The sequence below is a fragment of the Fukomys damarensis genome, unplaced genomic scaffold (genome assembly GCF_012274545.1).
Source record: "Fukomys damarensis isolate Sample0158 unplaced genomic scaffold, DMR_v1.0_HiC HiC_scaffold_36, whole genome shotgun sequence".
NCBI lineage: Eukaryota > Metazoa > Chordata > Mammalia > Rodentia > Bathyergidae > Fukomys > Fukomys damarensis.
This window is the reverse complement of record NW_022900948.1, coordinates 32,592,779-32,618,048: the sequence shown is the minus strand read 5'-3', so window position 1 is coordinate 32,618,048 and position 25,270 is coordinate 32,592,779. Positions and strand designations below refer to the sequence as shown.

Genomic DNA, 25,270 nt, shown 5'->3' with positions numbered 1-25,270 from the left:
AGTGTTTTGAATCTCAACAATGCTAATAGCCATGTACTGTAGTGGTGTTTCATTGTTGTTTAATTTGCAGTTCCAGAACGACTTTGTGATGCTGTGCATGTATTCATATGCTTATTTTCCATCTGTAAATTTTCTTTGATGAAATGTCTGTTTTGTTCCTTTGTTCTTTTAAATTGGGTAATTTGTTTTATTGTTGAGTTTTTAAGTATGCGTTGCATATTTTGGATAGGAGTCCTTTACAAGATGTGTTTTGCAAGTATTTCCAGTCTGTGGCATGTCTTCTTTTAATAGTATCTTTCTCAGAGCAGAAGTTTTAATTTTTAATATTATCATTTTTTTAGAAAAATATGGATCATGCTATCTAAAAATATATCACCAAAAGGCAGGCTACCAAGATTTTCTCCCATATTATCTTACAGGAGTTTAACTACTTTGTTTTTAATTTTTTTCAGCTTTAATTGAGTTTATTGGTACATTTTAGGGGTACAGTACAGTTACATTCATTGTTGGGATCTTGTACCTCTACACGACAGGTCTTGGTTCTCATTTTTCCCCTTGTCCCTGCCCTCCCTTCACCCCCTCCTCCCCTCCCCATCTACAAACACTTTATTTCCATCTTTTCATTATCTCACATTTTTTTCTTTTCCCTTATTACCCTTCCCCCTACCATTCCACCTTCCCTACACCTTTAGCGCCTTTCTTCCCATTTCACAATGTCAGTAATCTTATTAGGATCTTACGTATTATTGCAGTTTATTCACACCAGAGAAACTATTTGGTATTTAAATATTAAAACAGAAACCCTAAACTTGCTGGAAGGTAAGTTAGGCAGAACTCTGGAAGACATTGGCATAGAAAAAGACTTTATGAACAAATCCTCAGTAGCACGGGAACTAGCAGAAAGAATCAACAACTGGGATCTCATCTTATTAAACAGCTTCTGCACTGCAAAAGAAACCATCAGCAGAACTAAGAGACAACCTACAATGTTTTTAATTTTTTAAGCCAATCATAATTTTGAACTAAACTGTGTGAAAAATGTAGAGTCTACACCTACTCTGCTTTTTTTTCTTGTTTTTTATTTTTGCACGAGTATGCTGTTGTTACAGCATCATTTATTAAAACCATCTTTTCTCCATTGAATTCCCTTTACTCCTTTGTCAAAGATCAGTTAACTAGATTTATGTATGTCTATTTTGGGGCTTATTATTCTGTTCCACTGATCTATTTCTCTATTATTTCACCATACCACACTATCTTGATGACTCTAGCTTTATAGTACGTCTTAAATTTAGTAATATCGGTACTCTGACTTTGTATTCTTTTTCACTATTGTGTTGAGTATTGTGGTTCTTTTGCCTCCTCATTTAAACTTTATACTGAGTTTATTGCATGTACAAACTAATGTACCAGGGTTTTGATAGAGAGCAATTGAATCTCTAGGCCAGTTTAGGAAGAACTGATATTTTAACAATATTGAATTTGAATGAGGAGTATCTTTACATTTATCGAGATTATTGATTTGTTTCATCAGTTTTGTAGTTCCCTCAAATAGATTTTATATGTATTTTGTTAGATTATACCCAAATATTTTATATTTTTGTGAATGGTATCACATTTTTAATTTTAAATTCCAACTGTTCATTGCTGACATAGGAAAGCAGTTGGCTTTTGTATATGAATTTGTATCCTGCAATCTTATCACAATCATGTATTAATTCCAAGACATTTTTGTTATCGTTGATTCTTTGGATTTTTCTTTTAAACCGGGGATCGAACTCAGGATCTTGCACTTTCAAAGTAGCACGATGTCATTGAGCTAAATCCTGGGCCCAATTCTTTGGAATTTTTTACTGCTCATTATTTTTTAAAACATGAACCACATTCCTAGTAAAATAATAATAATAAACATTTAACATTTATGGAGCATATAGATGTGTCAGGTACAATGCTGGAGTTATCTTGTTATTCCATAATAGTTCAGCAAAACTGATACTGTTACTTTGTTCCTATTACAAATGAGAAAACCGAAGCTTAGCAAGGTATGGGAACTTGTCTAAAGTTGTTCGAGGCAGAAACAGATCATCAGCCTGGTCCTTCTTATGAGGAAATAAATAACTATAGTAATAGTAACCACCAGTCACTCAAATATATGCACATAGTGTTTATATTCATTGCCCCATTTAACACACCTAAATGAGCCTATGAAAGTATGACTATGATATTTTACAAGTGAGGTAACTGAGGCTCCTGTAATTAAAAACTTGCTTAGGATTATACACTTAGTATAGGCACAGTTAAAATCCCTTCAGTAAGTGTAGGCAGGCAAACCTGAGACTCATCATAATCCTGTGAATTGCATGTGACAGGATCACTTGTAGCTAGCAAAATGAGAAACCGGATACAGGGCCTTCAAAGTGAAATTCAATTACATTTCAATGTCAAATTTGAAACGACCAAAAATTGTGCTCATAAATTGTTTTGTTTTCCTAGGCCCTTTTGAAGTTTTGACATCCCTTGGTCTTAAGGAGTATTTAAATATAATTTCCAACTGTCCTCTAACTATTATGCACACTTCACCTTGGTTCTGAAGCACACTGGCTAAGCTCACTCTAGCTGGGTTCTGGATTTGGCTGTAACTTATGTCTGTTGGAAATGAGCAAGGAGGAACATGAGAGAGATGTGGTCAGGGCTCCTCATTAGCGCAATGTCATAGAAAGCGTGGGCAAGTACTGCTGCCTTTCTATTGCCTTTAGGTGTTTTCTTTCTCCATTCTAATGACAGAGAGAGAGAGAGAGAGAGAGAGAGAGAGAGGAGAGAGAGAGAGAGAGGAAAGCAATTACTATTAGATTTCCTTCTACTACAGCAGGTTTCTCATTTTGCAAAGCTTTTTAGAGGTGGCTAAATGGAAAGACTTCCAAGGTGCCCTGGGGAGAATGGGAATGACAAAAGGAGAAAAAGAAACTTTCATAATATGGTTCCAGCCACAGTTTTACACAGCACCATCTGTCCTTAGGCGCTGTGTTCTGATTCCAGTGTCCAGTTCATGGTTTGATTTTAAATCTGAACATTAAAGAAAAAACAAACAAAAAACCCCAAAAAACAACCTCTCCCTCTCCCTTTCTATCACCAGGAATGGAGTTACAGATAAATTGATGCAACTTGGTTACTTAAACTGTGACTTTGAAGCTTTTTTTCATCAGTTGCTTTATGTTAGGAGTTTTGAAATATCCCTTTCCTTTTATTCTCAGTCCAGTCTACTGGAAGTTCAACTCCACAAACATTTTTAATCATCTTTTATGCACCTAATACTCTGGTAGGAGCTGGATAGGGAAAGGGTACAGTTTGTCTCTACTTCTAAATTTAGGAAATATCACACGATGCAAGCTGTGGTAGGGAGAGAGACAGGGATGTTCAGCTTATGGTGCTAGGAACATTGCTTTAGCTTTAAGAACTCTTACCAGAGGTTATGAGAAAGGTATGCAGTTAGGAGGGAATAAAATTTACTGGCATAAAAAGAAGATTCCCACGATATAAAGAAAAGAACCTCACATTAGTAGCTGCATGTCCTACATTCTCATTTTAGCTTTTTCATGTGAGGTGAACAATTTATATATGCTACCTGGCTATGGATTGAAGAAAAGAGTTGGACGACCATTCCAATTCTAACATTTGTATTCGTCTTATTTCTAGCCATGATAGGCTTTCCGAGTATTTTAAATTGAAATTTGCTAGAGTGGTGCATTCTAAAGCAGCAACAGCTACCATTTATTGAGAGCCTACTCTTATCAGGCCTTGTGCTGAACAGTTCATTTTATGGGCTTTTTTCATCTTTACAGCAAGAATGATTATTATTCGCATTTTTCTGATGAGGAAACAGAGGCTCAGAAAAGGTTGAATGTTTTGTCCAACCAAAGCCACACAGAGAATGATAGGTGAAACCAGGGTGCAAATCCCGTGTGTCTGCCTACAAAGAATCCTTCAAAACAGTGAGAAGGAAGACGCAAAGTTCGCAATGAAAGTAGAGCCTCGAGCTTGGAAATTCCACTTTGCCCTGTGCTGGAATTATTCGGGGACACCCAAGTTAGTCAAAGAAATGGCCTCAATGTCCCTGAGATGGGCAGAATTCAGGTGTCCTACCCTTGCCTGGGTACATGAAGAATAATGATAATGCACATTAGGATTCAGAAAGAGTTGCCTAGCCCTTGGTCTTGCTGGGAAGTGAGTGCTTTTGTCCACCTACTGTGCCTTGCTTTTATGCCATCTAGGTGGAGTCCCAGACCCTGCCCTTGGAAGTGTACAGTGCAGTGGTTCTGTGGGTTACAGGGATTTCTAAGAACAGAAAATGCCCTGAACACCAGAATATGAAGATTCTGATAAGACTTGAAACATCCTTAAAAAGCATCTTCTGTCCTTGACTATAATAAAGTAAGATCCCTTAAATGTTAGGAGAGGTCACCCAGGGCAAGAGGTTGCTGCTCAAGGTGCCCCTCCTTGAGAAGGTTCAGCTGCCCTCTTGGACCAGGAATTCATCCCTCATACCCTGCACATCTGTGTAAGGAGAAAGGCTTTAGTGTCAGATCTCTCTTTGTCCACACCTGGGCTGTGTGATCTAGTACAAAGCTAATTTTCCCTTGTGTATCTCACAACAGAGGAAAAATAGAAATAACTGTAATGGTTTATCAGAAAAATTCAGAGGTTGGACCTAGTGATATCAAACTTTCCCCAGCTTCAGCCCTAAAGTTTTGCATCAAGGTAACTGGGCCTTTGATTGGCTCCCATGAGATGCAAAGGGGTAAGTCTGGAAAGATGTCCCAGAGGCTATGATGACAAACACTCAGCTTGTTCGTGATGTTGTGACAGCCCAAGGAATCCCAATGCTGACACACAGGCAAGGAGATGGAAGCCGACATGGCTGAGGAGAAGATAATGTTTCTCTAGCCTGCAATTTCTTTCAATTTCAGGGATTGAAATTATCAGGGCAGGAGTTACTAGCAACCATGCCTGGAATGCTTAATTGAGTATGGTGCCATTGGTGGAAGCAGTTTTGCATTTTATTTAGAAAAAGATGTTACATGCAATGTATAACCCAGGTTTAACTCTGTGTGTATTTGGGTGTTTGTATGTGTCTGTCTCTGTGTAATGCACACTGAGTATGAATGAAGGCAGGCTCAGGAAGGAGATACAAAGGCAGATGTGGCCATGGTCAGACACTGGAGTGGAGCTAACAGCCTTGAGTCAATTGTAGGTGACTAGTAGGGTGATTTCACCTCTCCTAGCTCCAATTCCCTCACTTTTTCAATGGAAGTAATAATCTCTACTGGCAATATAGTTGAGGTTGGAAACAAAGCTCAGTAATCACCTAACACATAGTGTGCACTTCATAAAAGGCAGTTAGTTACTGTTACTAATGATGACATCCATCTTGGACAGTCAACAAGCATGGGTATTTTTAACAAGTCAACTTTTACTTTTCAGCATTTCAATTATGAGCAAAATTAAACTTTCACTTTCATAGGTTCTAATAACATGGAGTTAGGGTCTTTTAGGGTCAAGTCCAGCTTTTATGTCCTCTGTATTTAATCTCTTTATGTCCCTGCCTCTTCACTTCAAAATAAAGTCAGAATATGAGCCCTTACCATACAGGGTTGTGAGTGTGAAATGAGGTAATATATGCAAAGCCCTTAGAACAAATTCTAGCACGCTCTAAACAATAGATACTAGCTTTTAAAATAACACCACTTATTCTGTGTGATAAATATCTAGGAAAGAGAGGGGAGATGGGAAAGGAGCAGAAAAGAATAAGGCAATGACCTAGGTCTTATCACAGGGAGATTGAGTTCCACAGCCTAATGCATCATGTTCCTTACATTTTCATTCGAATAGGAGGCTATATTAGTTATCTCCTGCATTACCAGACACATTACCTGAAACCTACTTTAAAGGAGGAAAGGGTTACTTTGGCTCATATCTTAAGAAGATTCAGTCCATGGTTAAATGGCTCCAAGGCAGAAACATTCTGGCAGAAAGGCATGGTGGAGCAAAACTACTTATTTCATGGTGGCCAGAAAGCAAAGCAGAACAGCACAGAGAGGAAAGGGAAAGGGACCAAAGCCACACCTCCACGTCCCACCCAGACAGACCCAAGAGTGCTCCACCAATCCCCTGGGCAGTTTCCGAGCCAAGCAAGGTGACACAATCAAGCTTACTCATCACACCAGCATTCATTCTCATGTGAATAAATACTGATTGAGTCCCTGCCACTTATGATAGCTAAATACACAGCTGTGAAGAAGACAGACACAGACAGTTGCCTTCAAGTATTCGTGATTCACTAAGGGAGACATGGGATGACCACAAATGAGGGTCTGGTGTAAAGGGCAGAGTAAGTACTGTGCAAGCATGGGGAGTGGCACGTAGTCTTCAAATGAAAAGAGAGGCAAGGACATTGTCCTCCTAGGAGAACGAAATAAAAATTAATTGAGTGTGGCAAGCAGAATAATCATCACCAAGATATTCATGTTTTAATCCCTGGAAACGGAATACCTTATATAGCTAAGGGGGAATTAAGGGAGTAGGTGAATAAGGTTGTGACTCATCTGATTTTGAGAGAAACAGATTTTCCCGGAGTACCACACAGGCACAATATAATCGCAAGGGTCCTTAAAGTGAAAGAAGGAGGTAGAGAATGAGTCAGAGTGATGTGAGAAAGACTTGATTTGCCTTGGCTAGTTGTGAAGATAGAAGAGAGCTTCGAACCAAGGAATGTGGGCATCTTCAGGGAGCTGAGATTGCAAGGAAATTGATTCCCCTCTAAAGCCTGTAGGAAGGATGCAGCCTTGCAGACACCTTGGTTTTAGCCCAGAAATCCATGTTAGGCTTTTGATCCACGGTGCTCCGAGATAGTATGTTTATGTTATTTTTAATTTGTTAAGCTTATAGTGACTTGTTATGGCAGCAGTAAAAACTACATGGTGTTAGGAGTACCCTTTAGAAAATCTTCTGGCTGTGTGAAAGTAAATGAAATGGTGAGGACAAGCACGATGAGCTCCGATGAGAGTGGACAGTGACCTCAACCAGAGCAACTATTATGCACTGCATGTGCACCAGGCTCTGGAGTTGGACTGTAGAAAGGAGGGCCTCAAAGGGAACCGGCCAATGTATCCCTGCCACAGAGAACCACATACTCTGTGACGGGGGCCAGACATGAAGAACCATACACGGCAGGATGTGGAGATCTTGAAGTCGAAGCCAGCATCAAGGGCTGGGAAAAGCTAAAGGACATTATTTCCAAAGAAGGGGCTCAGGGAAAGCTTTCTGGAAGAGGTGTCTGGGAAATCTCAAGATGAGGAGGAGGAGGAGGTTGCACTGAAGAATCTGGCACAGTCTGTTTTGAAGGCGTTCACAGTTCAGAAGCTGTTAGGTAGATAAAGTGGTCATTCTTACTGCTCCTTGAGAATATGCAAGTGGAACAGCTCTGGGTTGGAAATCAAACGTAAGGCTGGGTAGCCAGTCCTGATTCTGTAACAAAGGAAAAATCTGGGAGCTCTTAAACAGTCACTTCTCTGTCTTTTCTCCTATCAAATGGGAACAGTGATGCTCATCACTCCTGGTAGCATCAGCTGTGATTAGAATTGCCCCACACCTTTGGATCGCTGTACAACAAGGGAATTATTTTGCAGCCTGGAAGATGGGGGTTCTGACCGTCACTGTGTCTTGGAAGGAATGGCAGCCTCAGACCCTGTCTCTGAGAGGTGGTTGAACTTGCAAAAAATGCTTGGGCAGGGTTGGGAGTCTTTCCTACAACTCTAACAAACAGCAGTCACACTGAGATGAACTGATGCTAGCAGAGACAGAAATGAGGCTTAGGGCTTCAGGGGTGGGCCAGTGCACCCTTGCTGTTCTCTGGCGGTAGGCAATAAACACAGGCATGTGCTGAGGGAAGACTGGGAGTCAGCTTGGGGCCATAGGCTTACCTGGATTCAGAATTGCCTGATAGACACGAAGACTCCCTTTTCCCATTCCCTACCATAGGCAGCTGATGATGGTGACGAGCAGGTTCTACTTCCAGAGTCTCTCAAATCTGTGCCTCTTCTCTATATTCTGGTGTATTATTCCATTATTTATTCTCTGGATTGTTACTAAATCTCGGAACCGGACTCCTTCCTACCAGCTTTGTTTTCCCCATTTCAGTTTACTCTACGCTATAGCCTGACAATCTTTCTAAAGCTCCAAGTGATGACATTGCACTCCTGCTGCAAACCCTACAGAGTCTGCCCTCAGAATAAAGACCATTTGATAGCATCACGTAGAAGACCCATAAGAGCTGATCCCGATCTGCACCTCTCCAGGCCCAGCCTTAGCATCTCAGATCATAGCTTCTTTCCAATTTCCAGACTGTGCCATGTAAGGACGCTATCCTGTCACCCGCCACCCCCCCATACCCTTTGACGTTTTCATATAATGTTCTTTTTGCCTAAGCCCCGCCCTATTTCTCGTTGTTGCCCTTTTTCTAGATAATGCTTCCAAATCTATCAAGACTCACTTACTCCAGGAAGTTTTCCAAACTTTCCCTGTCTGCATTAAGTGCTCCTTCCCTGTACTCCTTTGGTCTCTGAATTTTCCATATGAAATTAAATTTTATCACTCTGACCTAAAACCCTCCGTTCACACCATCACAGTTTCAAATGTTTTTCACTACCACTCAGTATGCAAACACTGTAATCCTAATTTTCTACAACAGACACAACGATTCCCCCAAGTTTTCATTCCACTGATAACATAAAAGTATGTCCACTTGCTGATTAAGGATATAAAACATCTTATCCACAATAAATATTTAGTCTATTCACAGTTGACCTCTCTAGCTTCCCTTCCTCTTTTACACCAAGCAGTCTCAGCACCACTTAGTTGACCTCAAGGTGCAGACAGATGTTGGTAAGGAGTCTCTGCTACAAGGTCTTTTGGATCCTTGCTGCTCTTCACTACATGATTTCTTGCTCAAGCAGGGCCCTGGTTTCCATCATAACATGAAAATATTTTAAACATTTTTTTGAGACAGACTATATTAGAACCCACACCCAAAGTCCAAAGTCATTAGATTTTTACACTCTGAACCCCATTTGTTCTGATCTTTGCCTCTTCCATTATAGGAGCAGGGACATCGTACCAAGAAATCTTGGCAATGTTTCCTCCTTTACCTTGTGGGTACGCAACCGTCAGGCCTGAATTTTAGACTTTCATATCACCTACCACTAATTCTCATGGGAGTTCCTATTAGCTTATTGAATGAAAGGGCTTGCAAATTCCCCAGACTATATCTTGATTCTGGGGGACTAAATCTATCGGCCCTACTCATCAACCCTAAGATTTCCCCAAACCCTTTGCTCCTGTATTAAACATTTGTTGGTAAGAACTTTGTACTTTAGCGTGCACAGTGAATAGCTTCACTTTCAAAAGGCCAGACGTTCAGATGCTGGGATATTCACATCTGTCCTCTCTTGGTCTTTCTCTTCAGTAACTCCTTGGCAGCACCAGCAGCTGAAAGAGGATTTCTATTCCTTTTCCACTCTGGTGGGAATAGCTTCTGAGGTTGTCTCCTGCACCACATATAGTAAAATAAAACAATAAACTGACTTAACCAGGCCCAGCTTTTGGTATAGAAAGGAACCTTCACTCTCAGCACAGACTGACTGCAGACACTATAAAGTCAGCTTTGAGATGCAAAGTTGAGCACTGGCCTCTTATTTTTTGGGTAGTATCTGCTCTTCTACCAAATGGATGGCTGCCGTTAGTTTAGTGCAAGCGATGTCATAAATAAAGGTTGGGGAAAGAATATGCTCCTGTTAATATTTTCAAAAATATGAAAGTTATACAATATGTAGGAAGCATTTGTACACATACGTTACCTATCAGCCTGAGTAATTGGAGGACAAAAAAAAAAAAAATGCCTCTTTTATCATTGTGTTTCCAGTGCCTAACACACAACAGTAAAGACTGTCAAACGAATTAATGAGTGAGTGAACAGAAGAATGAAAGAACCACTAAGTCTTGCGTGCTTGACCCAAGAATGTAAACTGGGGTTCCTCATTAAGCAGCAGATCATGGTGTTCCTAACTGCTCCTCTAGAAGGACAGAGCTTCAGGGTGACCTTAGATGAGACAATGTTAGCAATAGTTTGATCACCCAATACCTACAGAGCAGCTGTAACCTCCCAGCCCAAGGTTCACACAGATACTTTGCTCCAGCCCTTCCCTCTCCCTTCCCAGTTCCAGACTGATTTGGAGAAGCAGTTTCCCCAAATCGTACAGGCACGTGGTGACAGAGCCAAGAGAACATGGGTCGTCTGAAACCTTATTTCCGGAGGACACTAAATCTCCGCCAAAGCCACGGTTCTCACTTGGTTGAAAGGCTCAATTCAATTGAAGGTGAAGGATAGGGCAGATGTCCTCATTAGTGGTCAGATTTTGATGCAATCCCTTTGGGAGGCAGCCTAGGAAGAAGAGTGAGACAGGCAGAAAGGGTGAGTTCCTTTCTGCAAACTTAACAGCTCCCAGACCAAGGTTTCTTGGCTTCTCCCAGGTAGGAAAAGACTGCATACAGAGCTGGCTGGCTCTAGGGTGATTTACCTCCTTGAAATACCTCAATTTAAATGCTAATTTCCCCAGAACTGAGGGGTGATGGCTCTTGCATGCTGGCTGTTGTGTATTAATGTATCCAAACTACTCACACATATTCTTACAGGAGGGAGGAAGGAAGGGAAAGCCCAGGAAGAGGTGAGGGAGGGTGGCAAAGGAGGTTTGCTTCCCTTGCTTGTGATTCTTCACAACGTGGCTGATCAGAAGAAAGCTGGACATGTTGCAGGTATTCTCAGTGGAAATGCTTTGTAGGCTGTGTAACTTTTAGAAGTGACATGCAGTGGTGTCGGAGGGTAAAGAAGTCTCCTCTCTTCTGTGCGTGAATCACAGATGATCAAGGTGTACAGAGCCAAGTACTGTGCTGGACTCTTTAAGACTCTGAAACAGATTCAAAATCTAATGTGAGATTCAAGGAAATAAACTAGAATTAAAGATAACTATATATAAATCCCCCTTTTGGTCCCTCATTACCCTCATTTTGGAGAGGAAACCACTAATGCTTTTAGAATATATATGATCTCCCCTAGCCAGAACCTGGACTCACAAGCCTATGTATATTCTACCAACAGATTCTACCATCAGATCCTAAAGCCACTTCAGGAATCCATGCACAAACAAGCGAGAAAGATGACAGGAAGGACTTATTCCAACCAGGAAAGATTAGCCTGGTGTCATGGAAGAAGTGGTTTTGAACAGGGCTTCTTGCTTCCTGCTGCCAGTCCTCCCCCTATCTCTCTCTCAACTTCCATCTTCCCCTCATACATGTGAATGCACCAGGCAGATCTGTCCCGCCTGCCACCCCCGCCCCATTTCGGGAGATATCTTTTCCCATCTGACCCCCACTAGCTCCATGGATCCTGCTGTCCAGTCACTATGGGAGCTGGGGTGTCTGTGCACATGGGAAGTTTGGGGAATAAAGTATGGTTTTTAAAGCTTATTGTGAAAGATTTGGGATTTTAGAGTCAAACTTTCAATATCCCTTAGATCCTGAAGCATTGTGGGACCTTATGGGCAGACATCAGGAAGGGCTCTTTCAAAAGACATAGGGTGAGCACATATTACCTGCCTCTCGGTCCCCTTTCTTCATTTCTTGAGTACCTACTGTTTGCTATTTTTCTCAGCTTACTCAGTTTGCACAGTTAGGTCCTGATGTGGCCACAGTCCTTCGGACAGGTATACTTTGGGCCTGCATGGAGCTGACAGCCTACTGGGAGAAATGGGCATCAGCAGGTCACCCAGGAGTAAGTCTAAGGGGAGTAACTCTGACGCCCGTCTTGGAAGAAGAGCGCAAGATCCCAGGGTAGTGTGTAGTAACTGATCAGGGAAGATTTTTCAAAGGTGATGGGATGTAGTGCTTTGTGCTTTGAGTGGTGAGCAGGAGTTGCCCAGATACAGAAGGAGGAAAACAGCTTTCTAAAGGAGGGCATATCCCAAGTGGGGCTGGGTAGGACAGGATAACAGCAGGGGAATTTAAGGACAGTCAGTGCAGATGGAGAACAATGGGCCAGAGGATGCAGCAGCCAGAAATAGGTAAGGATTACACTGTGAGAGGCCATCGTAATGTGACACATAGATTCTTGATTTTAATAAATGGGGGCATCTCCTCTGATTTTCCACTACTGTATCACTTGGTACCCAGGTTAGTCACTGAAATAGTATAGACCCTCAATAAGTATTTATGAGATGAATAACACCTCTTATTCCTGGAGTCCCCAGAATTCAGGATCTACTTAGTCAAAAATTTGATGAATCATTTCCATATAATGTCGACTGAAGCTGAACTGTTTTCATAAATATATAAATATATTTTGAGAGAGCTTTGCCTAAACAGTGGCCATGTTGCTAATTTGAAATATGACACTCAATTATTCAACACATACAAAGACATGAACATTAAATCAATCCATGTGCATAAAAACACTACAGAGGTGGTGAAAAGCCCAGCTGCTGGTCTTGTCTTTACATGATTCAGCTGAATCCTGTGACCAAATCAGGTGTTGGCTTGATTCACTGAACATGTGCTTTCTGAGTACCAGGCACTGAGCTCGGAACTAGAGGGCTTAGAATGTGGTCTTGACCATTGTCACTTCCTAACTGTAGGCCTCACTTTAAGAAGTTCCTTAACTTCTCAAGGAGGATCTGTTTCTTCATCTATAAAGCCAGAATAATAATAGTAGTTATCTCATAGACTTCTTATGAGCCTAAAAATGGCACACACATACATATCTTGACCCAGGGCCACGAACAAAGGCGATGATCAAGGCATGTAATCAACAAATCTTAATGACTATTATGCATTCTTTTTTCTAAGAAGGCTAATTACCTAACAGCTCTCTGCACACACACACACACACACACACACACACACACACACACACACACACACACACACACGAGTTCTGAGAACCAGATTTCAGTTTCTGGCCACCTGAATTTCAGCCAGCGCCCATTAGATTCTTCTTGGGTCACCTCTTCCAGGTGAGTGGATTCTCAAGCTGACATCTGGGCCTCCATCTAGGATCTGGGGTGATGAACTTCCGGGTGGCTCCTTTTCCTGCTCAAGATTCGCCATGGCTCAGAGCTGATATATGCGAAGGCCCTGAGCGCCCTCTGCTGGTAGAGTCCATGCAGGGCTGTGACCGACACCCAAGCAGGCACTAACAGAACCAGAACCTGGAGAGGGGCAGTTGCTGTCTTGTCATTCAGTGCTCCATCCTTGCCTGCCTCCCTCCTCGTCGGCCTTCAGCGCTGACTTGCTAACTCCCTCCCACCTGCCATCTTCCTCAGGTGCTTCCCGAAGACACTCTCTGCTTGCTGGAAGCTCAGACAGAAAACCTCAATCCAAGAGAGAAGGGCACCTTAAGTGGCCACTATGCTTCCTCCCACTGTCCAGTCGGAGTCTTATTTTCCTCCAGAGCCTGGATTTACTTGATCAGATTGAGAGGGATGGAGGAGAGGGGTATGACAAGAAAGAAAACGGCATTCCTTCCTCCGCTGCAGCTATAAACATATTGCTAGAGGATACTGGAAATGGAGACACCAAGTGACAGAGTTAAATAAATTAAATTTCTACTCTGGTCCTGCACATCCTCTTAGTGCAAATCCATAGAAATCACTCTCGCAGGGCCTCCATTTTTCCATTGCTGAAGTGGGGGGAATGGAATTATGCCCATCTCCTGGTGTTGGCATGAGGATTGGCAAGGTCACACTGAGGACAGAGCATTGCATGTAATAAGCCACAGGCCCCTTCTCCTAGCTGTGGCCTTTTGGGCACTTTGACCCTTCCAGCTTTGTCATATGTACAGCTTTTAGCACCTGCTCCCGAGCAGTGATGAGAAGAATAAGTTCTAGGGCGAGGTTACCTTCTGGCAGTGTGACTTGCATAGTTACTCAACTTTGTGCTTCAGCTTTTCAGTCTTGAAACTGGGGACTTTAATGGCACTTACTTCATAAAGTTGGGCAGTCAGCAAATGTAAAGTAATTGTAATTACTGAGCATAATGAGTGTTCGGTACAGTGATTACTACCCTGCTATAGGAGGGTGGTGGCTTTTGTGATACCTGTTTTACAGATGACAACATTGAGGTTTGGGTGATTCAGACCAGGTTGCCCAGCAGGAATGCAGTGTAGGGCAGAACTGGAGCCCAGTGTTCAGAACCACCACCCCATATTTATGATGACCATTTCTACATGGTAAACAAGTGCCTGGGGCCTGTGAGGAAGGGGCTATGAACAAAAGCATTTATCCCAGCCAGAATTCACAATAGCAGACTCCACTGACTGTTCGGCATGGCCAGTGTGTGTCTCCTCCGCCAGCCTTGGAAGATCTAGAGGACAGGGTCGAATGCAGTCTGTCTGATCTATAGCACCCAGGGCTTCTCTCCGCATATAGTTTCAGCACATGCTGACTGACTATGGCATGAAACACCTGTCTGTCCTGCTATACCCTTGATGGAAGATTTGTAGGATCAGAGGCATGAGGAAACTCAGTCCCTTAAACCCTGGTGGGTATTCCATGCTGTAGGACAGGACTTCCTTCACCTCCAAGTTGGTATTTTTTGTTCACATTGCTGTCCCATGCTCCCAGATTTGCAGACAAACCCAAGAACAACGACCAAAGTGGAACCCATGGTCACAAGCAGCTATAGACACAAAGTGTGAGTCCAGAGCTAGGCATGGTGTGCGCACACACACACACACACACACACACAGCATCTTAAGTGTCGAAAGTGTCGCTTGTAGATACAGATCCTCATCACCATGCATATGCCTTCCCCAGGCAGTCAGTCCCAGGCACCGATAGACCTGGGTTCAAATCCTACTCCTACTAACTCAGACTCTTCTCTCTCCTCTGCAATTCAGAGTAGTAATATCTAACTTTCAGGGTTGCTGTGAAGATTAAGTGACAAAATATAGGCAAAGCTTTTAGCCAGATCCTAGAAAACGAGAGGGAGGCAATAAATACTGCAGTACAGATGACAAAGTGACGAAGCTAGTGATGCTGGGGATGGTGAAGATGGAGAACATGTTCATAAGTGCATGGGTCGGTGAGGAGCTTCAGTGGTGTGCAGGCCTGGTGTGAGGATGTGGAGCACAGACATAAAAGTGACTGAGGTCACCTGACACCTTCACAGCTGCTTTTAAATTGCCTGGGGTCCTGACTTCAAAGATATTGCTTTGGCCTCACATGTTTTTGCTTTTGTCTTTCTGATTTTCATTTCAGGGTTGCCTACTCCAGGTGGCAAAATGCAGTGATAAACACCCTCCTCCCTTTGTTTTTTCCCTCCCCCTCCTCCTCCCTCTCCAGATTGTAATTAGTGTCTGTAACTCTGAGGATCTCTGCATACGAAGTAACCTCAAAAGTCAAATTTAATACAGAAATGCCCTTGATATCGCCCATACCAACTGGCTGTCAAGTTTCCTGCTTGCACACACCCAATAACAGCAAGCTTTGCACCTCCCTCAGCCGCTGTTGAGTCTTTAGGCAGATCTTACTTAAAAGGAATGAAATCTGTCGCCACATCCCCCTTAAAACTTCCCTTGCTCAGGCTTCCATCCTCTGGGGTCACTCAAAGATGCCTTCTGTTCCTGGGATCCCTGCTCAGGGAAGTGATAGAGGGAGGTCCCTGTGATTTTAAGGCAGGGGAAAGATCACTAGCCTAGAATTAAATCATTCCTCCTTTCAGGTGTTTCCCCATCTGCAAAAGGAATTTAAGTTCAAATGTTTCCCGGTATCCCTTCACTTTAACACACATCCGTTTTTCCAAGCCCTTTTCTTCTTCTAGCTTAATTTTTCCTCCTTATCCTTCAAATTTCATGCTGTCCTCAGCTGCCTCCCATCCTCGTGTATTACTGTCATTGCTGATGCAAGAGGACGATTAGCAGCCAATTTATAGAGCATTGGAGGGTATCTTAAACAATTGGCAGCTTTATTCTATTAAGTGTTTACAATGGCCCTGAGATCTAAGTCTCACTTTACAGACAAGGAAACTGAGGTTCCAAGAGAAACAGTAAGTTGCTTGAGATCACATGGCCAGGAAGTGATTGGGCCAGGATTTGGAGGCCCAGCTTGCCTGATTGCAGCCGCCCGTCATTAGCTCGCTGTTCTCATAATCGGGGATTCCAGCAGCCAGAGGCATCAAGGCAAACCACTCAGTCATAGGCCTGTTCCAACTAGGAACTCCCTGCCTTCTCACCCTGCAGCCCCTAGCAGCCTCCAGTTCTTCCATTTGGCAGCCTCTTTGCTCCTCTCCACAGGGAGAACAACTTCATCAAGGACTTTCCTCAGCTGGCTGACGGGCTCTTGGTGATTCCACTGCCGGTGGAGGAGCAGTGCCGGGGAGTCCTCTCTGAGCCCCTGCCCGACCTCCAGCTGCTCACTGGTAAGACACGTTTCCCAGAACCTCCTTGGGTTCCCTGATCACACACTTAGGCTCCGGGTTCACTTTGTCCTACACAGATACAAGAACGGGGCCACCCATGCCTCCTCCAAGGGGTGGTGGACAGGGACCTGCCAGTCCTTGGTGTCATGCTATGAGCTGTGTCAATTGAGGGGCTTTGCTGAGATCCCAGGTTCTGGCTGGAACCATTTTCAAGGAGAGGCTTCTCTGAGAACAGCAACAACCTTTCAACCTTTCTCTGTGTCCAAGTATCAAAACATTTTTTTCAACTTTCAACCTTTCTCTGTGTCCCAAAATAAAAAAAAATTTTTTTTTTTTTTTTTTTTTTTTTTTTTTTTTTTTTTTTTTTTTTTTTTTTTTTTTTTTTTTTTTTTTTTTTTTTTTTTTTTTTTTTTTTTTTCACTTTCAGTATTTTGTTTTCATGGTTCATCGAAAGATCACTATAAAGTCAAGTCAGCGGACTCTCCATCCAAGCGCTTCTGGCACTTGAAAACACTTGAGTTACATAGCTTCTTTTTGTACGAGGCACTGAGCCATCCCTCTGATAGGAATTATTTTTTCCCATTTTATAGATGAGGAGTCTAGACTCAGAGAGGTGGAGACCAGCCAAAGGTCACATAGTCTATCTGCCAGGAGTGGAACCTGGTGCCATAGCACAGTCCTTTGTTCCCTTGCTTGACTCTGTGGCTCCCACTAACACTACTGTCTTTTGCAGGCTCTCTTGAGGCCTCCTATATTCTGCCTGGCCTCCACATGCCTTTCTCCTCCTCACTGTTTCCTCCTAGATCTTTTCCCACATGTTTTGGGGGTGTTTTCCTAAAGCGGACCTGGACTCTGCCTTTGTGACATAGGAGTGGTATGGCATTCACTCCCAGGGAAGATGGTCACCGCCATAGATGACTGAGCTTTATCAACTATAGGGGAACTGTCCCTCAGAGAGGGCCCTGCAATGTGACATAATTAAGTTTATATCTTTCCTGTCTCTTTTAAGCTCTAGCAGGCCCTTCCTATAAAGTGGCAGGGACAGAGGAGAGAACCCACATGGGTCAGGAGCCTCCTGGAGTCCAAGATCACTTAAACATCAACGTATATAATCCCTCAGAGGCATTATTGCTCTTGGTTAAAGGAGTTGTATAACTTCTACCAGGCCCCATGGCTGTTCACAGATGCTTCAGCAAGAGTTAACCCTACTTTGTCTGGACCTCTAAAGTGATGCCTTATTCACTATTTTACAGGATCTCCTTGACCTGTCCTACTTCAAAGAGAGACCTGGATGTAGGCCAGATAAAAATCACAGAAATACTCTTAAAAATGTTTTGTAAAGCATGCCTAAAAACTTTTATGCCTTCCTTAGTTTTTATTTTTCTTAAGACTGTAGAAATCCCAAGCTAATATGGACTGTGAGGGTCATCTAGTTGAATTCTCCTCACTACAATATCCCAGCTGAGTAAATGCTCCTCTTTGGATAACCCCAGTGGTGAGGAGTTCTCCAGCTCTGAGCAAATATTTTCACGGTCCATGGGGAGGTGCTGTATTCTAACAGAAAGACACCTGACCCTATCATTGGTCTGTGTATGTTACTGGGCATTTTCCCTCTTTGAATCTTGATTTCTCACTTTTAAAAAATGGAATATAATAATTATGGTGAGAAGTGAAGAGCATGTATATAGAATGCTTGGTGTATTGTGCTTCTCTTTTAGTGGTACAGATTGTTATGGTTTTATTAGTATGTGCTTGCAGTACATGAAGTTTGCATTCATTTGAGGGGGTAGGTACATATACTTAACATATCTTGATTCTTTTCATTACTCTTCCCCTCCCCTCCCATCTCTCTTCCTGTCTCTAGATCCCTTTCCCCATTCTTATTATTACTGTTACTATTTTTTAGTTCATATTTAGGACATATAGTGATTACATTAATCATGGGTATTTGTTACATATACATGATGCATCTTAAGTATTTTTATATACCCTTCTCCTCCCCCACCCCCTGGCCCTGGGTTTCTTAGACCTCTTCCCACTTGCAAAAGATCTATCTGTCTAATTCCTTCAATCAATCTTTTATTTTGCCTTTTATTTGTATTTTGCATTACTCAAATGAAAGAAACCATATTGCATTTAAGCTTGTATCTGATTTATTTCACATAACATTATGTTTCCCAGTTGTATGTATGCTCCTACAAATGTCTTGAATTTATCCTTATTTATAACTGAGTAGTATTCTCTTAGGTGTAGATTTCTTTATCCATTTGTCTGCTGATGAACATATAGTAGGTTTCTTCTAGGATGTAGCTATTGTGAATTGTGCTGCTATAAACAGTGGTATTCACGTATCACTGTAATTTGATGTCCTTAGCTCCTTAGGGAAGATGCCTAGGAGGGGAATAACTGGGTCAAATGGAATTTCTGTTTTTGGTTTTTCAAGAAATTTCCATACTGATTTCCACAGCTGTCGTACTAGTTCACATTTTCACCAACAGTGTAGAAAGGCTCCTTCTTCACCACAGCCATGCCAGCGTATTATTTGATTTCTTGATGCCTGCCATTCTTTCTGGTAAAGATGAAATCTTAATGTTTTAACTCGCATTTCTTCAGGGATCAGAGCTGTTGAGCATTTTTTTTCACTCGTCTCCCTATGTAGTCTAGGCCAGCCTTGAACTGATTCAGTAGCCCAGGTTGGTCCCAAACTCATGATCCTCCTGCCTCATCCCCCTAAGAGCTGGGATTTACAGGCCTGTGCCACCATGCTTGGCTGGATTATTTGTTTTGACTCAGAAATCTTTGTGTAAGTTTTCTATTAAAGGAATTTTGATAGTTCAAGTTTTTTTTAATTCAATTACAGAGAAAAATTCTTCCCTCATTCCAGAGATTCACTTTACCTCTACACCCCAGGTAGTCATCGACATAGAGCAGGGTGTGATGGTGGCCAGGCAAAAAAGTAAAAAGCAAGGATGGGCATCTGATCAGGAGTGGAATGAGTATGTGTGAGTCAGTTATGAGGTAATTTCTGAGGGCCTACTATATGCGGAGCTCTGTTTCATACTATGCAGAAGTGTGAATAATACAGACCACAGCTTCACCCTCAAGCAGACAACTTTCTGTTTGAAAATCTTGTATTCCAGGCTTGAATCCAGGAAGGACCAGGGCATGGAGAAATGAGGAATAGAGAGATGGTTAATCATGAGGGAGGCCCAGGAACAGACTTAGGGGAAGAGGAAATGGTTTTGAAAATTAATTCATAATCAGAGAATTTTTTTTTCCTTTTGAACATCATGCCAAGTAAAAGAGTTACTGCAACAGCCTGCCTCAAAATGTCCAGCCCTCCTCTGTTGGAGATGGCCAGCTATGATCATGAATGGGCAGAAGTGGAGGTTGTAGAAGCTGCCGGGACCCTGAGGCTTGAATCTTTGTTGCAGACTGTTTCTCTGCCCTGCATGAGAATCATGGACCTCTCCTCCCTCCCTTCACCCACTCTCCCTTACTCCAAAGCCTCTGCAAAGGGAGGACAGGAGATGCAGAAAAGATAAACAGAGAAGACAAATTTATAACCAAACAACCTCGCTCCAGTGGACGTATCTTTGGGGGTCATGAATATTTTACTTTAAAATGAAAGCTTCTAAAAATTATATTATTACTGAATAGGCTAAGGAATAAAAAGAATGTTGACAGTAATGGACAACTTTAATACTGCAGTAATGTCCAGGAAGAAATAATTTGTTCCAATGAGATTCTCATTTTAATCTTGATATCAGATATCTCCTTAAGTGCCTCCTCACCAGGGGACAAGAGAAAGGGAAAGGAAATGTGCCTGTTATTTGCAGAGGCACAAGAAAGCATGGATACATAACAACAACAACAATGATAACTTCTGACGTGACTAGCATTTCTTTTTTTAATGCACTTTTTCCTGATTATGGAGAAGAGATGCCACAAAGCTTAGGATAGAAAATTTAGAATGTGGAGATGAATGTAAACCAGAAAGCAAGAATTTTTCATACACCCCTTACCCAAAGTTAACCATTGCTTTTTATTGTGTTTTTTCTTTATATATAACCTGTGTTTCCCAAACTACTTCCTATGGAACATGAGTATTATTGGGTCCTCAGTATAGAGGGGGTTGTGTGGTCAAAGGAGTTTGCATAACACCTTCCTAGAGCCTTAAAGTGCTATTCAGGGTGCTGAGAAATTACAGTTTTAGTTTGTTTAGCCAGTGTTTCTGACTTTTCCTTGAGATGCGAAACTTTTTTGTAAATATACAGGTATTGTATGTAACATCTACGGCCATCCATATTTCTATGTCAAGAAACAATGGTCCTCATAGGGGTCAGCACCATTAAGGGACAGATGATAAATATGCCTGGCTTTCCACATGGTCTCTGTTCCAACTGCTCAACTCTGCTATGTAGTACAAAAGCAGCCACAGCCAAAATTTAACAAATGTCCTGGCTCCTGGTCTATGTGTACAAAATTTCTAGATTACCAAAGGTTTCTGTTATTCTATGCAAATCTCACTATGTGGTTATGAAATAAGGTGAGTAGAGGTAGTGATAACATCAGATGGGGAAAGTGAGGTATTGACATGTCTAATGTCCCATGGCAGTGGGGTTTTGTGGGATATAAATCTGTCCTGAGATTGTTCTTTCCTGTAGGGTAAAGAGGATTAATAGGGATGGGGCTGAGAGGACAGGCCAGGAGGTGGGTCCAGATAAGATTGCTGATCCCAGTAAAAGCACACACTTAAAAACCAAGCCTCTGCTTGCTTTGAAGAGGTGTCTGTTTGCCAGAGCTGAGAGCTACAGAGTAGGCAATGCGGAATAAGCCATCTAAATTCTGAGCTCACAGAGCCATCTCATCCTTTCCCTCAGGAGATATCCGGTACGACGAGGCCATGGGTTACCCCATGGTGCAGCAGTGGCGAGTCCGGAGCAACCTGTACCGCGTGAAGCTTAGCACCATCACCCTCTCAGCAGGTGAGGATGCCACCCAGGTAGCCAAGGAACTTGGGGTAAATCAAAGACCTAAGGTGTGCCAGCCTGTGCCAACACTGGGGTTACTGAGGGGAGGAAGGATCTGCCGCGGGGGGCAGGTGGGCTAGCGGACAGAAACATCAATGTGCTGCGGTAGGGTCAATGAAATCATGTGGCATTTGTGGCCCAGAAGATGGAGCCATTCACTATGGGAAGTGGGACAGGTTTCCTGGAGGAAGGGATATATAAGCAGAGATGTGGAAGGATGAACAGAACAGAAAGGATAAATAACAATCTAATTATGTTCTGGAAGTATTTCAGGCTTGTGGATTGTACATTTTCTCCAGTATCAGTTCCTCTGCTCTCTTCTGGCTAATTTCTTTTCCTGTCAATCTGCCAGTCTGTAGACAGCAATAGCATATCACCCCACCCCACTTCACCGCATACACATGCATTACCCCACATTATCTGCATGGACACTGAGCTCCAGCAGAGGGATAATTCATAGTTTTCAGAATGGGACATATTTTCCCATGACTGTGATTATGCTCTTGCTGTGCCTTCTGCCTGGATCTCCTCGCTTGAAGAACATACACTAACCTACTAGTTGATACCTCCTGCATTCTCCATTTCCTCCGAACAACTCAAGTAATTCTCAAGTACTTGAATATCTATGTAAAAGCACTAACAAGAGCTTGATTCGTATCTGAAACAAGTTAATCAGATCGGGGTCTTTGCCACTGACATGAGAGCTTTGGGTAGGACCTGGGCCTTATTTATTCCAATGTCCCCAGAATATAATAGAGAATCAGCACATTGTTGGTGCTCATGTTTAATGGATAGATAAACATAATGAAGATCAAAATAGAAGGCATGAATTAAGAACTCTGGAAAGATGAGATCTGGCCTAAGGGTTCCTACCCAGGTTCTTACTCATCACACTGCCATAGCCTTATTGCCTGTGTGTTCCCTAATTCTCCATGCATTCCTGTATCCCCCCCTTTTTCAATATCAGATTGTTCATCAGCAAACATGGAGCTCTTTTAGCCTGGGAATTGGAGGGCTTTTCCCTCTGGGAAATACAAATAGTAATTATTGCTGACATCTGTCAAACACGTCATAATGTCTCATATCTTATGACTTACAGCAATCCTACCAGGAAAGCATTACTTATTCCATTTTCCTCCAGATAAGGAAACTCAGGGTCAAAGAGGTTAAATAGCTAACCTAAGGTTATACTGCCAGTATAAAAAAGTAGTGAGCAGAGAAGGGGTTTGATTGCATTTTTTTCTGCCTGGATAAAGATTCACAGGTACAGTTATTTATTACTTAACAGAAACATGTCATCATTAATACTGCTGTATTAATTACCCAGTTACATGAGTTAACACATTGATGGAGAGAGGTTATCCTAATCAAGCATCCATTCTTTGAATCCTATTTCTGTTTCCCCACCACCCCATCACCCTGTGCTTGAATATCACTGTGATGTTTCTGATAGAACTACAAAGGCGTACCTGATTTAATTAATCAGCAGTGATGCTCCTCAATACCCCCCTTGTAAATCAAACGTTGGCAAGTTGGAGATCATTTTCCATGTTGGAGAGCTGCTTACTCTTCGATGTGGCACAGAATGGAATGTTCTTGTAATAACTAGGGTTGGTGTGTTCACTCTACTCCAGGAACTCTGTTGTGTACTTGGTTGGGGTGTAGGAAGGATGGTTGAGAAGGTTTAGAGGAAAATGAGCTGGGGCTGCTGCCTGCACAGTGGGGAATGTTGTCAGCACACAGAGCAGGTATTCTGGCCAGGACTGCGTATAAGAGGCAGGCTTCTTAGGACGGGTCACTTCACAGGGGTCTTGAAGCACCAGTGTGACTTAAGGAAGATGGGGGACTCAGGTGGGCATGTGTGTCTGTGTGGATGAGTGGGTACAGGACTTGGGGGTAGTAAGTATGTAAAAGAAGAAAGAGTGATGGGAATTCCAGGTCACATTCAGGACAAATGAGAAAACCGCTTTGGCTGGAGCAGAAGCCTGGTGTGTCTAGCTCCCAGTAGATGACCCTGGGGTATCTAAGTGCCCAGATAAGGTCATTTTGGGCTTTATCCAAGAGCAGGGAGGAGCTGAGAAAGTCTTAAGGGTGGAGAATGAAGGCCATTTTAAAGGAAGAGTAAGTGACTTTAAGAGGGCATAAATGAGCCCAAAGAAGACTCAGGTGCTTGGGACAAAGTTTACCTTGGCTGAGAGTGTAATGTCAATTCCACTATTCCTTCCTGAGTTAGCTGGGGAAAGAATTCAAAACAATCACATATATTCTGGAGGACCTGGCCTTTAAGGCACATTGGGGAATTTTAAAATAAGTCCATCCTTGCATTTACTGCTACCCCATTGCTTTCACCTTGAAGTCCAAAGTAGAATGTTTTGGGGTATCATTTTCTGAACACCGTTATTCCCCTATCTTATTCAACTAAAACTGGGTTGCTACTTGTGGAGAGTAGGATCTGATTAGTAGGTGATTGAGAGGAACTTTGTAAACCCACTGTCTCATTGGCAGATGCTGAGGAAGAACAGGGAAGCAGGAGAAGCTGTTTCTGAGTGATTGTTCTGCCCGCCTTGTGCTATGACTCAGGTTAGGACCAAGGGAAGTAGGGTAGTGAGGTGGTTCTGTGGTACTAAAGGAAGAGAGCTCATTGGGATGAAAGTGTAGAAAAAGAAAGGGAAGCAATGCAACAGGAGGCTAAAACAGGGACCAGATATATGAAGAGAATATATGCTGGGCAGTGCAGGCCAGGGACTCCAGCTGGTGATAGTTCAAACCCTAGCTTATGTGTTACATGTACTTTGGAATGAAAGCAGAAGTGAGTTTGAATCCAGCTCCTCTGCCTGGATTAAATCTATAAATTGACCACACTCCAGGTCACTAAGTTTAGGCCTTCCTTCCTCTCCTCATCACTGTGTCCACCAGAAAGAGCAATCCTTTACTGTACAAGTGAGGGAATAATGTGCATGTTTGGGCCAGTGCAGTCAACAGGCAGCCCCTGTGGTGAGGAATAAGGCACGAAACCAAGCGGGGAAGGCTGTATGACTTGTTAGCTGATGACCTCTGAAGTCTGACAGTCTACACATATTCCTCCCTGTCTAGGCTTCACCAATGTCCTCAAGATCCTGACCAAAGAGAGCAGTCGGGACGAGCTGCTCTCCTTCATCCAGCATTATGGCTCCCACTACATTGCAGAGGCCCTCTATGGCTCAGAGCTCACCTGCATCATCCACTTCCCTAGCAAGAAAGTCCAGCAGCAGCTATGGCTCCAGTATCAGAAAGGTAAGCCTGGAGTGCTGGTTAGAGGTGGTGACCAGGTATAGTGAAGAGGGAAGGTGCCTGGGAGTCAACTGATCTCCCTTGGATGGAAATCCCAGCTCTACTAAGGATAATCTCTGCCACCTGAGGCAACTTCCTGTCCCTGTCTGGGCTTTACTTTTACCACAGGCAGAGTCAGAGGATGTGATTTCTCAGGATTCTTTCAGTTTGGGTATTTTGTGAGGCCCTATATTGTTGCTTTGGACTACTGCAGTCTTATCCTGCAGGCTATTTACCACTGGGTTCTCTTTGAGACAACTGTCAGTGATCAGGAAAGGGGGACAAGCAGCAGGGTCTTCTCCACACTTTCTTCTCTCCCGGTTTCTTGACAGAATCTAGGAGGAAGTCCTCCTTCTCACATCCAAGAGCACACTTTCAAGTATCTTCCAAGGAGAGGATACTGTCCTCAT

The 25,270-nt window shown here is 42.8% G+C and overlaps 1 protein-coding gene across 4 annotated transcripts in view; it reads left to right on the top strand.

The window, feature by feature from the left end:
* Astn2 (astrotactin 2) overlaps positions 1–25,270 on the top strand; it is a 770,953-nt gene that overhangs the window by 488,399 nt on the left and 257,284 nt on the right. For all 4 annotated transcript variants that reach the window (XM_010639452.2, XM_010639450.2, XM_010639451.2 and 1 more), the window contains 3 exons: positions 16,394–16,518; positions 21,402–21,506; positions 24,645–24,824. In XM_010639452.2, coding sequence (XP_010637754.1) covers positions 16,394–16,518; positions 21,402–21,506; positions 24,645–24,824 — 410 coding nt within the window. The remainder of the gene's footprint in view (positions 1–16,393; positions 16,519–21,401; positions 21,507–24,644; positions 24,825–25,270) is intronic.